General features: G+C 39.2%; 1 protein-coding gene across 3 annotated transcripts in view; it reads left to right on the forward strand.

Moving 5' to 3' along the window:
- agbl4 (ATP/GTP binding protein-like 4) overlaps positions 1-16,874 on the forward strand; it is a 386,899-nt gene that overhangs the window by 41,490 nt on the left and 328,535 nt on the right. For all 3 annotated transcript variants that reach the window (XM_013135077.3, XM_020049097.2, XM_013135078.3), the window contains exon 3: positions 10,912-11,036. In XM_013135077.3, coding sequence (XP_012990531.3) covers positions 10,912-11,036 — 125 coding nt within the window. The remainder of the gene's footprint in view (positions 1-10,911; positions 11,037-16,874) is intronic.

Genomic DNA, 16,874 nt, shown 5'->3' on the forward strand with positions numbered 1-16,874 from the left:
ATGTCCTTTGCAGGCCTGCACATTATTAACTTGTAAAAATATGGCATGAAATTGGACCAGACTCAGATTGGCTCTCTTTACAGGTCACCACTGCACAGCAAACCACATCATAAAAAAATTTAAAGAACATACAAGAATACTATAGATTCTACTAGTAAACCATGATATTTTAAGGTTTCAGAGATCAATAAAATATTATAATTTTGAAGTGCTTTCACAGGCTCATGTCAAAGGCTACCTTGATGTCAATAGAGTAGAGCTTGTGGGCAAAAAAGAAATCCTTGGCTGGCCAAGATAGATAATACAATTAAGCCAATGTTACTAAGAATGCATCACTGTGACCCATTACCACGCTAACCTCTAAAGGTGTAATGCTTTAGGGTCTTCTCAAAAACAATTATAAAAGGGCAGAGAGAAAACGTGGTACAGGTATTCTCCATTATTTGTTCCAGACATGTGGGCTGCATATCTCACTGATATCCTCTTGCAGAACTATTTTCCTATATGTTGAGATTGCCAGTTCTTCAATGATGCCGTTTCATATTGTCTACTTTTCTAAACTCCTTTTAAACAAATTTTCTGTCATTATTTTTAGGGTTGTCTAGGACCACATTTCAGTTAGGTATTCAGCATACAGAAGAAAAAAAAAGCAAAATATGTCCTTTCTTTGTTTAAATATTCACCTTAACCTTTTTGCAGGAAATCTATGCATGGCATCCACACTGATATCGAGCCTAAGCCTACTGTAAATTGCATAATGTGCAAGCATGGGTATGCTAAACGTTGTAAGTAAGATTAAATAAATGATTGAAAAGGCTTAAAGGGAATTACATATTCTAAACACATTCCATGCAAAACTACTAGCTGAAATCATGAACACATTACAAACACTATAATTGGGTATATAACATTAACATATTGTATATGTAATTGGGTATATCATATTAAAAAAAAAAGTTGACTATGGAGGGTTTCAAGCACTTTCCAAAATGTCACAGTAACTGGACAGTGATCCGATACAACGACTAACAGTGAATGTCCATTCAAGTGAATGGGTAAGTGTGTCCAAACTTTTGACTGGTACTGTGTAGGCTTTCATTAAGTTGATAGGAGCTTCATGATTTGTGTTTCTTGGGGTGGATTACCCCTTTAACCTCAGCTGAAAATAGAGCCTTAAGTTCTGGATTCTGTTACATAGTTTGGTGAAATGTAGAAGTCACGGTTTTAATCAGGTTTGGAGATTAAATGATAAGGCAGGGGGGAAAAGGCTTTTAAGAAGTCATGAAGCCAAAGATTGATGTTTTCTCTGTGACGTCTTGCCTTTACACACTAGAGAAAAAGTGCAAGGACAGATATTTTGCTCCAGGTCTAAACTAAGACACCTATGCTGGATGGAATCAATAGCACCTTCATCAGTTGTCTGTACCCTGGAATGCTCTCACCAGGGCAAACGGATGTGTTTTTCCAATAATGAACAGAGCATGTAGCAAAATAAGTTTAAAAGGTTCCCACTCTCTCAAGCCCTTTTAATTTCCACTGCGATTTGTGTCACAAAGTAAAGCCCCTGAAGGAGTATAGAATGTTTTTAGTTTTTTGGGGATTGTTTCTTTATTGCTAGAGACTGGTAAAATCTAGAGAGAGTTTCTGCTGACAGTGCTGTGGGCCCGTTCAAACCAAATGCTACAGTAGTATGTGAGCCCTGGAGGCAGTGGTTTGGTCCACAGGACAACCTTATTATTAAAATAGTTGAGTTGGCTATTGTATGGTTTTCATATTTACCCATAGTTGTCATCTGTTTTCACAGCCGATACCACAAGTCCAAACTTTAAAGCAATATTCAGCACGTTATTGGTCTTTTGGCATTTATAATAAATAAAATACAATTTATGTAATTTTCTATTCCAAAGCCTTTCAAGATATTTAATATCAGACACACAATATACTGTTTATTGAGTTGTAATGGAATAGTCTGTGAGAGCAAACATTTTCCAGAATTTAGGCTACCCTAAATGAAAGGCATCCCAAGTGAACCCATGAATCGGTCATTGAAATAGTGCTTTGGAGAAAAACTACTATCTCCATTAGCGTGGAACTGTTGAACAGAGCACCCCGGGTCATGCCGCATGATACATCTGCATGGCAGAGGCGCAGAGGCCATCCATCCAGTGCAGCTCCAGGCTGTCCCATTGTGTGGGCTGAGCACTGTGACTGCTCTCCCTTGTTACCTCAGTAATGGGATTAGATTAGCTGCATTTCCTCCTGTGAGTCCACGTGCAACGACCCTGTTGCTGCCTTGCTGATGCACCCGCTTTAATGTTACTGTCAAATGAACACTATTACTTTCATAATTTTCGGTATTTTGTTATGTCTTTCTTTGTGTGAAGTTCAGTGAAGTAAACACATGAAATGTATCTTATTTTTTTTACAGAGGATGTATAAATGTATAAAACCATTTTACCTCAGAAATGTTGTACAAGCGTGAAGGTTCAGGGGCAGAGGTTGGCCTTTAGTTTGTATAATGCTAGTGGTCCTGACCAGACATTCAATTTACAAATTACATTACAGTTCTAAATAAATACATATAAACCTTATGGTATTATTAAAAAAACATACTTTCACATTCCTCTTATACACATTTCTTTTATACTCTTTTACATATTCTCTAATTAACCACTGCACTCAGAATAAGCTTTACTCAAAATATTGCAATGTGAAAACAGACAAAGTAGGCCTACTATACCGGCACTAGTTGTACTTATGGCAGTAAAACTGTTTGCTTCAACATGATTTTTCATAGAAAGCATTCCAGTGAAATAGATATACTGGTGCTGGTTGCTAGCTCTTTTTTGAAACATAATACAATAACCAAACATCTTAAATGTTTGGATGAGATAAATACTGTGGCTACGTAGTCTTTATTAATATACCTGTTTCAGCAACATATATCAATATTGAAATGTCAGTTTACATTTTAGGCGATGTCCTGATTATTCTGACATATTTTAGAATGCATGTTTAAAATAACTGTAATAGCAATGCATATTGGCATTGGAAAGGCCTATCAAAAGCATTCATCCTGAAATGGTTACACCTACATTTTGGTCATTATTTTTGTGCATCCACTCTAGGGGAAATTTGGCCAACAACAATGTATACAGATGAGGTTCTTGAATATTAGTTATTTCCTGAAAGTCCTTGAATTTGACTGGTCTATGTCTGTATGAACCTTGTCTTAATAACAATTTTAAATAGGCGTACATGACATTCTTCTGTATGGACATACAGAAGTCCATTCAAGATTAAAAAAAAATATATTTTTGATCTGCAGCACGGGCCATAGACTTAACATATTTAGGGATCTTTGACATTTAAAACCCCTGTATAGAAACTTGAAAGATTTCACGAGACCCCATGATCTACAATTTAATTAAGCAATAAGATATATGGCCAATACGCCATGGTTAAAACCTGTTCACGACGCAATGTGAAGTGACTTGATACAGCACCACAGTATATAATATATTACCTATTACATTAGAACACTTAGAACAGTAAAACTTTATGAGGTGTCATGTAGTAACAGTGGTATATGTTGTCATTTAATACAGCTTTCAGCAAATCAGTGTTTAGCATTCAAACCACCTGGTTTATAATCATGTATACTGCCATGCATATACAAATAAAAAGGATGTTTTACATAATGTTGGTCAAACTTGGACATTAGCAAACAAAACAACTTGTACTCTAGACTGTCTCTAACTTCTCAAAAGACAATCAATAATTTACCATGTGAGGATCAGGATATTGGGTCTTATTGGGTCTCATGGCAAATGCGCTATGGATGACACTTGAGATAATGATTGATTAATGGACTATATTAATTGAATATAAATATGTTTTTCATATAGAAATCCAGGAATACACTTCAATGAAGATAATGACTTGTAACTGTGACATAAAACAGAACGTTTCAAAAGCAGACTATTCTTTGGGAATAATACTACCCGTACAACTTGATAAATATTCGTAATCAAAGATAAATGTGTGATGAAAGATCATCCATTAGCAATTTTATATCATATGAAATGATTCAGATACATATCCAGTGAAGATAAACATTTGGTTTTTCTTCACTGAATACATTAACGTTTTCTTAGGTTTATATTTTGTACGGTGGTTTAGTAATATTTCTACCTAAAAAAAAGTATTGTGCTTTGTATAGGCTTTTCTGGTGCTCACACTAAAATATTATGTTAATTTTATAGTATTATTGCAATAGAAGATTATTATTATAAAATGTTGATTAATGTTGGAGAGAATATTCCATATTTTCAAATCCTCTACCATTCGATTCTTAGCAACAGCATTTAATTGTGCATACCTTGATGAATGTTAGAGAGAATATTCCACATTCTCAAATCCTCTACTATTCAATTCTTAACAACAACATTTAATAAATTACAAATGTTTTTGTTGAAAATTTAATATTTCTTTGTATTAAGATACAGATGTTAGAATATGTCTAATTTGATTTCAGCTATATCACTTCTGTATATTAAGTTATCAGATAGTAAAGAATGCCGGGTGTACAATCAAGTTCTCTTCTTTTAAGGAGTGTGAGCTTTTTTTCTTACAGTTCAGAATATCGAATGGGCTTATTTTGTGTAAACTATAAAATAAACCCAAACAAAAAAATATTCATACAGTAGCTTTTCCTCCTAATGGTTAGATTTACTCAATCTAGTCATAATTATCTATATAAACATTTAACAAAAATATGAGGTGCAAGAGGGTCCAAAGGTTTGAAGGTTTAAAACTTTCAAAATTAGAAGTCAAAAGAAATCATTACCAAAAATGTGTCAACTTTGTCTGTGTTTTTAGTGGAGCCCTTAGTCCCAATATCTGCCCCAAAAAGAAGGATGAGCTTATTGTTCAGAAGTTACATTTGTAGTGTTATAAGAAGTAGGGAGTACACAATGTTTAAGAAAGATATGTTGGTTTTGTTTTGCCAGTTTTGACCGAAAGGTTTTTCAAAATATATATATATTTTTTGGTATATATGCATGGCTTTTAGAATATGAATTGTGCCAGAAGCAACCATGTATAAATATATTCGGTAGTGTAAGTACTTGAATTTTGTAATTTTGTAGATTCTATGTGTATATTTGCCCAGAATCAGGGACTATCCGATATAACTTCTTACACCTTTTAACCTTTTAAATGACTTAAATGTTTCAGTATCTCTGGTCTTCGTTTTGATGTGGATGACAGAAATGGTTATGCTTTTTCCATGTTGTCTGGTCTAAAGAAAATGGGATTGCCCATTTAAAAAAATAGATGTATTTTTTATTTTACTTTCTCACTCCTCAGGGGAACTGTACAATAGTTTGACTGCCTATTTGTGCAAATAAATGAAACCGCTTCAGATAAGTCATTCTCACTCTTCCAATTACTGCATAGTCTACCAATATGAAGTATATCAGGAATTGATTATTTTTCCTAATGGCATTTTTATGCTTTAGGAGGTCTGTTTGCCTTTTACGTTTGTTAAATACTGAATGATATGGAATTGATTAAAAGACTGCTGCGTTGCAATGTGGAGTTAGCCACCATAAAATTAAAACTAAAATCAATAAGGTGTCATATCCCTGCTTCACAAGCTGAACATCTAATTCTAACCTTGAGGCCTGTGCTATCCTTCACTTTAGGTCTTCAAGCATCAAGCTCGATAACCTAGCAGCGCATGGCTGCTGTGCTTTAAGGTAGATTTCCTGTTTTGTATCTTCCTGCGACCTCCTAGTGTTTTAAAAGTTTGTTGATGAACTTTCTATTTGTCTGGTCCTTTACTGTTTAGTGACATCTATCCCAACAGTTTCTTATAGCATAAATGCACTTTCAATTGTTTTCTTTGTTGTTTTGTTTCTGGAAAGATTACGTAAGCTGCATCTCATGCAATTACAACCCTTAGTGATGTTGTTGAAGGTTCTCAGGTACTGCCTGATAAACTTAGCCATGCGCTCATCGGCTGTTCCCTGACTGTGAAAGGCCAAACAATTGAAGAGGACTCTGTCCCTGAACCTGAAAAGGTATGCATATGAAGAGGACTCTGTCCCTGGTCCTGAAAAGGTATGCATATGAAGAGGATTCTGTCCCTGGTCCTGAAAAGGTATGCATATGAAGAGGACTCTGACCCTGGTCCTGAAAAGCTATACATATGAAGAGGACTCTGACCCTGGTCCTGAAAAGCTATACATATGAAGAGGACTCTGACCCTGGTCCTGAAAACTATACATATGAAGAGGACTCTTTAAATGATCTTGGAAAGGGAAATAAATAAAGGAGACTCTGTCCCTGGTCCTGAAAGGCCAAATTAATGAAGAAGACTCTGGCTACAGTGAGTGAGAGCCCAAATGTATTTAAATCATTTTAACATGTCTTTACTTTAGAGACCTGCATATGAGTCCATTTACTTATTTGAATGCTCAGAGTAGCCTGAATAAATGAGTCAGTAAAACAATGGCTGTATTATCCACACATTCACATGAAACGTCTTTATAAGACAAATATCAGTATCCTATAATAACCAATATTTTATAGTGTACGCCAGTTGAGATATTGGTGTTAGATGCTGGATTATTCAGCACATCTGGTTGAAACAGGTGCATCTTTCATATCCACACCATGCTATTTGCAGCAGTGAATGTTTGAGCTAACTTCTTTTGTCTTTTTCTGGTAAAGGCTTTGGATTGCTTTAACAGTGGCTACCACTTCTTAATAGGTCTGTACAGTATGTTAACATTACTTCAAGTAGGGCTAGTAAAACAGATGAGTCTTTGGTTTGTGGTGCAATATCTTTCACTTATCTTAGGGTGTAGGTGAAAATGCGCATTGATGAAGCAATTCCACTTAGTTATTTCTATGAAATGGTATGAAATAAATGTAACATCCTTCTTTTTGTTCTAAAATGTTTGGTCTAGTCTTTCTCCATCATTAACATGTCTGATTTATTTTTTTACTGAAAAGATGCATTTCTTTTCACAATTTCATAATATCCTATTTGCTTCATCGCAGCAATTCTCAGCGGACTCAGGAAAGTCGGTGTCAAGATACGTATGTGTCTTCTGAAGTGCATCCTGTGCTGTTCTGGTTCTCATCATGCTGGAAGGGACACAATCTCCAGGCCTTCTACCTTGGTTGAGCTCACAGACGCCAAGCTAGGCATGATGAGACAAGGCAACCATGTTTGATATACTGACTCCCAAAACAAAGACAGTGCTGGCCAATTGCACAGCCTTATTCCGGACCCCTGGGCAATGACCAAGCTTACTGTGAGGCAGTGACTTTATCAATGACCAAGCTTACTGTAAGGCAGTGACTTTATCAATGACCAAGCTTACTGTAAGGCAGTGACTTTATCAATGACCAAGCTTACTGTAAGGCAGTGCCTTTATCAATGACCAAGCTTACTGTAAGGCATGGCCTTTAACAATGACCAAGCTTACTGTAAGGCACTGTCTTTATCAATGACCAAGCTTACTGTAAGGCACGGCCTTTAACAATGACCAAGCTTACTGTAAGGCACTGCCTTTATCAATGACCAAGCTTACTGTAAGGCACGGCCTTTAACAATGACCAAGCTTACTGTAAGGCACGGCCTTTAACAATGACCAAGCTTTCTGTAAGGCAGTGACTTTATCGCAATGCTATTCAGGGGCTCATCTAGATTACATTTTAAATACATTCTGTCATGGTCGTTACTAAAATTGGGACTAGGCTATTTCATACCATAGGCATTTAGGATTGAATTGCCCTGATGTTCTACCACAGTTGGCCTTTCTACAAAACAAATAGAAAAGCATTTCTCATGTGCTTGGTTATAGCAGCTGCAGATTAACACTGACGTGCTTATTTAAAGACAATGTAGTACGACCAAGAGTGTGTGAGTGTGTCTCTGGGTATTGGCCAGTGTGTGTGTAAAGTCAGGCGGTCTAGGGGGTCCACTGAGTTATCATGTTGGATTATAGGTAGGCTGATCTTCACTGAAGGAAGATCTCATCCTTTCAACTGCACAGTGTAGTACTAGTACACAGTGTAATAGATTGCATTTCAGTTCTCCACCTTTGCTTCAGATCCTCACCATGTCTGACCTTATTTGCAATGGATACCTACAACGCTACTATTGTCCACAAGAGCTTCACACTCTAATCAGCATGCCAATTGTCTTCTTTTACTGAAAGCATTTCCATTTGTGCTACCAGTCTGTTGGAATGAAAAAGGGAAGCTGTTAGAGGCTGGCAGACATGTAAATATGGCAATGTGTTTCAAAATAAACAATCAGTTTGTTAGACATGTCTATCCACAATGATATTCAGATCATAGTTGGTGGAGGTTCTATTGTTCACATTGTAGTTGATGTGTGTGTATGTGTGTGTGTGTATATACAGTATCTCACAAAAGTGAGTACACCCCTCATATTTTTGCAAATATTTGATTATATCTTTTCATGTGACAACACTGAAGTAATGACACTTTGCTACAATGTAAAGTGGTGAGTGTACAGCTTGTATAACAGTGTAAATTTGCTGTCCCCTCAAAATAATTCAACACACAGCCATTAATGTCTAAACCGCTGGCAACAAAAGTGAGTACACCCCTAAGTGAAAATGTCCAAATTGGGCCCAATTAGCCATTTTCCCTCCCCGGTGTCATGTGACTCGTTAGTGTTACAAGGTCTCAGGTGTGAATGGGGAGCAGGTGTGTTAAATTTGGTGTTATCGATCTCACACTCCCTCATACTGGTCACTGGAAGTTCAACATCTCATGGCAAAGAACTCTCTGAGGATCTGAAAAAATCAATTGTTGCATAAAGATACATAAAGATGGTCTAGGTTATAAGATGATTGCAAAGACCCTGAAACTGAGCTGCAGCACGGTGGCCGAGACCATACAGAGGTTTAACAGGACAGGTTCCACTCAGAACAGGCCTTGCCACGGTCGACCAAAGAAGTTGAGTGTACGTGTTCAGCGTCATATCCAGAGGTTGTCTTTGGGAAACAGACGTATGAGTGCTGCCAGCATTGCTTCAGAGGTTGAAGGGGTAGGGGGTCAGCCTGTCAGTGCTCAGACCATACGCCATATACTGCATCAAATTGGTCTGCATGGCTGTCATCCCAGTAGGAAGCCTCTTCTAAAGATGATGCACAAGAAAGCCCGCAAACAGTTTGCTGAAGACAAGCAGCCAAAGACATGGATTACTGGAACCGTGGTCTGATGAGACCAAGATAAACTTATTTGGTTCAGATGATGTCGAGCGTGTGTGGCGGCAACCATGTGAGGAGTACAAAGATGTCTTGCCTTGGGAAGGAGGTTGTTGGCCAAGATCTCGTGATACATGGCCCCATCCATCCTCCCCTAAATACGGTGCAGTCGTCCTGTCCCCTTTGCAGAAAAGCATCCCCAAAGAATGTTTCCACCTCCATGCTTCACGGTTGGGATGGTGTTTTTGGGGTTGTACTCATTCTTCTTCTTCCTCCAAACACGGCGAGTGGAGTTTAGACCAAAAAGCTAAATTCTTGTCTCATCAGACCACATTGATGCCTCATGAAGTGAGATGGAGCCCCAGACTGAGGGAGATTGACCGTCATCTTGAACTTCTTCCATTTTCTAATAATTGCGCCAACAGTTGTTGCCTTCTCACCAAGCTGTTTGCCTATTGTCCTGTAGCCCATCCCTGCTTTGTGCAGGTCTACAATTTTATCCCTGATGTCCTTACACAGCTCTCTGGTCTTGGCCATTGTGGAGAGGTTGGAGTCTGTTTGATTGAGTGTGTGGACAGGTGTCTTTTATACAGGTAACAAGTTCAAACAGGTGCAGTTAATACAGGTAATGAATGGAGAACAGGAGGGCTGCTTAAAGAACAACTAACATGTCTGTGAGAGCCGTAATTCTTACTGGTTGGTAGGTGATCAAATACTTATGTCATGCAATAAAATACAAATTAATTATTTAAAAATCATACAATGCGATTTTCTGGATTTTTTTATAGATTCCGTCTCTCACAGTTGAAGTGTAGCTATGATAAAAATTACATATTTCTACATGCTTTGTAAGTAGGAAAACCTGCAAAATCGGCAGTGTATCAAATACTTGTTCTCCCCACTGTATATATATATATATATATATATATATATATAACAGATATATTAGACATCATAAAGGAGCATCATGCCGTGTCCTGTGAGGGTTGGTCGATGATGGTATTTCTGTGGACAGCGTGACGAGTGAAGGGATTTTCAGGAAGCGGGTGGATTAGCCCTCTCAGATGGCAGAAGGAAAGCGATCTGCTCCGACAGAGTGGTGGTTACCCCATCTGTCAATAATTAGCTCTGTGCTACCTGGCACCAGGTGGTCGCTCGCTTCCGCACTCCTTCCACACTTCATGGACAGGCTGAGGGACATGGGGCAGAACGGAGCAGGTTGTCTCCCCCCTCCGGGGAGTTAACTCTATGCGAGCCAGTGGGCTTTGGCTTATGTTTGACTGTATGGATAACACAGCAGCAGTTCATGATTCATGCGTCGCAACGCATACATATAATATGTTATATAGATATGTATGCGTTGCGCTGTATTCCAAGAGAAAAATTGGGATTTTCACCTTTCCATCAACTAAAGCTGTCCCAGCCCCCCCCCCCCCCGAAAGATCAGGTCCTCCCGTCCATGTCTGAGGTTATAGCCACCAGAGTGTTTTGTCCTGTGATATGAATTAGTCTTTAGTCTTTTGAATGACTCTTTTTAATATACACTTTCATTATTAAATGATCTTACATGTTGTGTGAAATTAAGTTAGGAATGCTCGTTAGGGCCTAATTGTAGATAGCCCAACAGGACTGAATGTGATCTTTATTTTAACAGGTAACCTCGGACGCGTTGACTACATCAGTGAATTTGAGTTTGACCTTTTCATCAGACCGGACACGTGTAACCCTCGCTTCAGAGTATGGTTCAACTTCACAGTGGAGAATGTGCGGGAGACGCAGGTAGGAGTTGTATTATGTGGATATAGTATCAAGACTAAGCCAGTATACACAGGCTTTCCCCACTAAAACAGGCTTCCCAAATGGCCTTCATAGATGTTTCACATTTTTGGTTTTAACCCTAAACTGGAACACAGTATTTATTTAATAGTCCTTTGACCAGTTAAGTTAGGTTTGTCAGTTAAGGTTTAAACTGAAATCTGACATTTCTGGGGTGACCCAAGGCAAGTTTTGGGACATCCTGAACTGAAACATTATTATTTTATTAGTATTCAGGTTTGAGTGTTAGATACATTGTCATAATTGTTTATAATCATGTTTGTTTCAACCTCTATGCACGTGTTAGGTAAAAAAAAAATCCCACAGAAAGATTAGAAATTTTGTTATTTTATAAATCTTCCGAGCACATGTTTATTATTTTCCAGAAACTGCTCCCTGCTCAGAGCACTGAGAAGCACTAGCTACTTCAACGCGTCAAGCGCTAGGATTGGCTGAGAGCGGTGGTCACACGTCACGTGGAGATAGTGTGCGTGGGAACAGAGGGCGTATCTCGTGTCTGCTGGGCCGTTCGGGCAGGCGCCAAGGGCATTTGTTTGGTTTTATCAACCCTGATTGGAACTGCAGTTCTGTCATTTCGATCTAATTCACAGAGAGAAAACAAGATACTAAGAAGGAGACAATTGGCAGCTGAATTCTATTCCCGTTATCTAATGTGGGGCTATACCAAACTGGGTAGCTCTGTGTTGAAAAAGAGAGATAGGAAAACTAAAACGACAGCCTGGGCTGAGACCAAGGAGAGAGAGAAAAACAAGAGCGAGAGGGGAGAATATGAGAGAATGAGAGAGACCAGAGAAAGAGAGGGAGAGATAGAAAAGGTGTGGATGAAAATGTGGAATGCAGTTGCTGTCTCCTACAGCAGTGGCTCTATCTGCTCCATCTCCCTGCAGTGCTGTAGTCAGCGCTAATCAAATTTTATGGCCAAGAGATGAATGGGAGCCCTTTGCCAGGAGCCTTATCGATTTCAGGGCCAGATACGGCCCGGCATCCTGCGCCAACAGGATATTTGCTGTTGTGGCAAAAAAAAAAAGAATGCAGAGAGAGAGAACGAAAAGGGTATTGAGAAGACCACACAAACACACACTCAATTACCATTGCACACACACATACATACATGTATATACAGACAACTAGAGGTGGAGGAAAGCAACCGGATAAACATTTTCACTGTTGGTTTTCCAAGCACTTTGTTGATGCCAAACAGTCCTTTCTCCTGGAAATCTTTTTTTTCCATCTCTCCAATTTCCGTTTAAAATGAGGACTTGTGGGAATGTAATCTACTTCAGTGGGTTGTTATGGTAGCCAGTGCCTTTGTGTTTTGTTATGATGTGTGTTTATGCATACATTTTTGCACTGTGCGTGTGTGCGTGCGTGCGTGTGAGTGAGGGAGGGATGCTGTAGGGGTGGGTGGAAGGGAGGGAGAGAAATGGTATGTTTAATGTGATTGTGATTTGGCGGTTTGCATAAAAAAATAGAAACAGAAATAAAAAGAATAATGGAATGAGTAAATAAATAAAGAGAGCTATCTGGGAGCTGTGCTATAGAGATATCAGAACATTCACAGGGAACTGGGCTGGAGTGTTTTATCCAGTTAAGCCTGCCAACTCGAGAACAGGGAAAATTGGAAACAGTAAAAGCCCGTGATATTGGAACTGAGATGACCATTTTGAAGGAATGTAAGCTGGTGAAACAGATTTGGTCGGCCTCAATCAGCTTAGCAGCTTTGTGGAAATTGGCTGCGCCATAGCGCGCTCATGATGGATGGATGTCGTTTTCCTTTTCTTTTTCTCTCAAACCGTCACCTCAAAGTAAAACCCGTCTTACTTTTGGTATGGTGAGACTGATGCTGGTTTAATTATGTTGCAGGGAGCTGGGGACTGTGTAGCCGCACTGAACTTGGCTGGAGCTATCATTTAAGTCATTTTTGACTCTGTTGAGCCTATTCAATTCGTACCCTTCATGTTAGTCCACCTTCATCTAACCATAGACCTGAGGTTCCCAACCGTTTTCCACCAGGGTCCCCTATTTTACATTCAATGAATTATTTGCCCCTCCACACAAACAAATCCCAAAACCCAGCAATAAATGAATTTTCATTTCAGTTCATGTCTTCCTTTTCGTTTCTTGACAGGGGGTCAACATAATACAAACCCCGATTCCAAAAAAGTTTGGACACTGTACAATTGTGAATAAAAACAGAATGCAATGATGTGGAAGTTTCAAATTTCAATATTTTATTCAGAATACAACATAGATGACATATCAAATGTTTAAACAGAGAACATTTATCACTTTAAGGGAAAAATAAGTTGATTTTAAATTTCATGGCATCAACATATCTCCAAAAAGTTGGGAGAAGGCCATGTTTATCACTATGTGGCATCCCCTCTTCTTTTTATAACAGACTGCAAACGTCTGGGGACTGAGGAGACAAGTTGCTCAAGTTTATGAATAGGAATGTTGTCCCATTCTTGTCTAATACAGGCTTCTAGTTGCTCAACTGTCTTAGGTCTTGTTTGTCGCACCTTCCTCTTTATGATGCGCCAAATGTTTTCTATGGGTGAAAGATCTGGACTGCAGGCAGGCCATTTCAGTACCTGGATCCTTCTTCTATGCAGCCATGACATTGTAATTGATGCAGTATGTAGTTCTGGCATTTTCATGTTGGAAAATGCAAGGTCTTCCCTGAAAGAGACAACGTCTGGATGGGAGCATATGTTGTTCTAAAACTTGGATATAACTGTCAGCATTGATGGTGCCTTTCCAGATGTGTAGGCTGCCCATGCCACACACACTCATGCAACCCCATACCATCAGAGATGCAGGCTTCTGAACTGAGCGCTGATAACAACTTGGGTTCTCCTTGTCCTCTTTAGTCCGGATGACATGGCATCCCAGTTTTCCAAAATGAACTTCAAATTTAGATTTGTCTGACCACAGAACACTTTTCCACTTTGCCACATATCATACCATACCATCTTCTTCCGCTTATCCGGGGCCGGGGCGCAGGGGCAGCAGTCTAAGCAGGGATGCCCAGACTTCCCTCTCCCCAGACACTTCCTCCAGCTCTTCTGGGGGGACACCGAGGCGTTCCCAGGCCAGCCGGGAGACATAGTCCCTCCAGCTTGTCCTAGGTCTTCCCCGGGATCTCCTCACTTTGCCACAGTCCATTTTAAATGATCCTTGGCCCAGAGAAAACGCCTGTGCTTCTGGATCCTGTTTAGATACGGCTTCTTTTTTGACCTATAGAGTTTTAGCCGGCAACAGCCAATGGCACAGTGGATTGTGTTCACCGACAATGTTTTCTGGAAGTATTCCTGAGCCCATGTTGTGATTTCCATTACAGTATCATTCCTGCATGTGATGCAGTGCCGTCTGAGGGCCCGAAAATCCCGGGCATCCAGTATGGTTTTCCGGCCTTGACCCTTACGCACAGAGATTGTTCCAGATTCTCTGAATCTTTGGATGATATTATGCACTGTAGATGATGATAACTTCAAACTCTTTGCGATTTTTCTCTGAGAAACTCCTTTCTGATATTGCTCCACTATTTTTCGCCACAGCATTGGGGGAATTGGGGATCCTCTGCCCATCTTGACTTCTGAGAGACACTGCCACTCTGAGAGGCTCTTTTTATACCCAATCATGTTGCCAATTGACATAATAAGTTGCAAATTGATCCTCCAGCTCTTCCTTATCTGCACATTTAACTTTTCCGGCCTCTTATTGCTACCTGTCCCAACTTTTTTGGAATGTGTAGCTCTCATGAAATCCAAAATAAGCCAATATTTGGCATTACATTACAAAATGTCTCACTTTCAACATTCAACATTGTGAATTAAATATAAGTTTATGAGATTTGTAAATCATATCCATTCCTTTTCTTCTCACAATTTGTACAGTGTCCCAACTTTTTTGGAATCGTGTTTGTAGTTAGATGGCTTGCAAACAACTGTTAAGTGACAGTGATGTTCAGTTGTGTTGGTAGGACAGCTTTGGCATCCAAGTGAATTAAGGTGTAGTGCGTTTTCATTAAAGGGTTATTTTGTAGATTTTTTGCATTGTAATATCTGAAATGTTTGTAATACATCTGCAGTAACAGTGAAATGATAGTTTTTCACAATATTTATTCACAATAAATTATTTGGGGCTTATACAAAAGCGCATCATGAAATTACAAGGAAAAGAATGTTAACCAGTGAAAACAGTGAAGCGCTGTGCTTTAATCTTTAATCCGGACTGTGGATGTTTGACGTCAAGCTGCGTGAAGGGCATGGCTGTGAGGTATTATTATCTTAGAAATCTTTAGGGAGCAGTACAGGCAGTAAAACAACTACCTTCAGCTCCTGGAATACACATGTGATTTGCAAGCTTCACTTGTCCAGGAAAGCTGTAGCCTATAAACTGTGAAGTATTTTTGTATGCCTCTGTGGAGTATTGGTATATACTATATTTGTGGATGTACAATATGTACAGTCATGGCCAAGAGTAATTGTCAACCTTGCACTTTATCCGAATAATGCAACATTTCTTGAAAACTGCTGACATTTTACAATATTTTGCGATCTACATATAGTACCAATCAAAAGTTTGGACATGCCTCCTCTTAAGGGTATTTTTTATTTATTTTATATTTAAAAATTATTTTGAAGACATCAAAACTGTTAGATAGTATCCACTTTGATTCAGGGAACATAATCATAACCTGAACATCAGTGGAGAACGTTTTTATTAGCATGGGTATTCAAGATGTTACTTTCTGTGTGTGTGTGTGGGTGTGTGTGTGTGGCAAACGCCTCACACCCCCCTGTGAGATGTCCTCTGTGTCCTACAAAAGGATTGATGACAAATTACCTCCTCTGTACAACCTCCCAACTTAAAGATAAGCTCCTCTCTTTGGCCATCTCTCTATTCAGCCTCTGTAGGTTTCAGTTAGTATTCTTATGCATTAGGTTTACTTTGATACCTTTTCTGACTATAACATCACAGTTCCCCATTTAAACGTGTAACACAACGGTCAATTCCGGTAAATGTACTAGTGGGAATTTCAATATTTAATAGGGAAAGGTTCACTATTCAACCTTGTCAACCTTGACAGCTGATGACCATTTAGCACCAAGAAACGTATCAATGTCCAATATTGGTATGGTGGCGGTATGATGATCTCATATGAGATCACCATTCCAGTCCATATTGGAAAACAGTTGATTGTTAGGAATGAAGCTAGATTCCCTTCAAGTGTCCTGTGTCTTTCATCTTCTCTGTCTTTTATCAGTGATGGGAAGTTCCTATATCAGTTATTACAGTCGATTTCTTGTGGTCTTCCTAGAAAAATGCTGGTGTACTGTAGGTGTATATCTGTGATCAGTTTCCAGCACTTCACTTTGACTCAGTAGATCATTGACTACCTTTCCAGTCGTCTGGCCCAAATGGTTGTCTGACCTGTAGTGTGTGATGCCCTTTGAGACTCCTTTGGGTGACTATGAGACTTTGAACAGAAATCTGTTTACCTAAGCCCCCTCTCTGTGTCTCTCATCTCACTGTCCATAGTTCTTCTGCAGTGTGAGGGTGGATCCATTACATCTGACCCTGGCATCGTTCTGCCATGCGCGTGGTAAAAGCGTAGTTGTATTGATCCTTCTTGAACATCCTGCTTTGCTCAAACCCATTGTCCTGTTTTCCTGTTGGTGGAGTGATTTGTAACCAGAAAGGGTTTTGTTGTATCCCAACCGGTGCTGTTGGCACCTGGCAGTGGAAAGAGATTCCCTTGTCTGAACAGATCTG

The sequence above is a fragment of the Esox lucius genome, chromosome 8 (genome assembly GCF_011004845.1).
Source record: "Esox lucius isolate fEsoLuc1 chromosome 8, fEsoLuc1.pri, whole genome shotgun sequence".
In the NCBI taxonomy this organism is placed as follows: domain Eukaryota; kingdom Metazoa; phylum Chordata; class Actinopteri; order Esociformes; family Esocidae; genus Esox; species Esox lucius.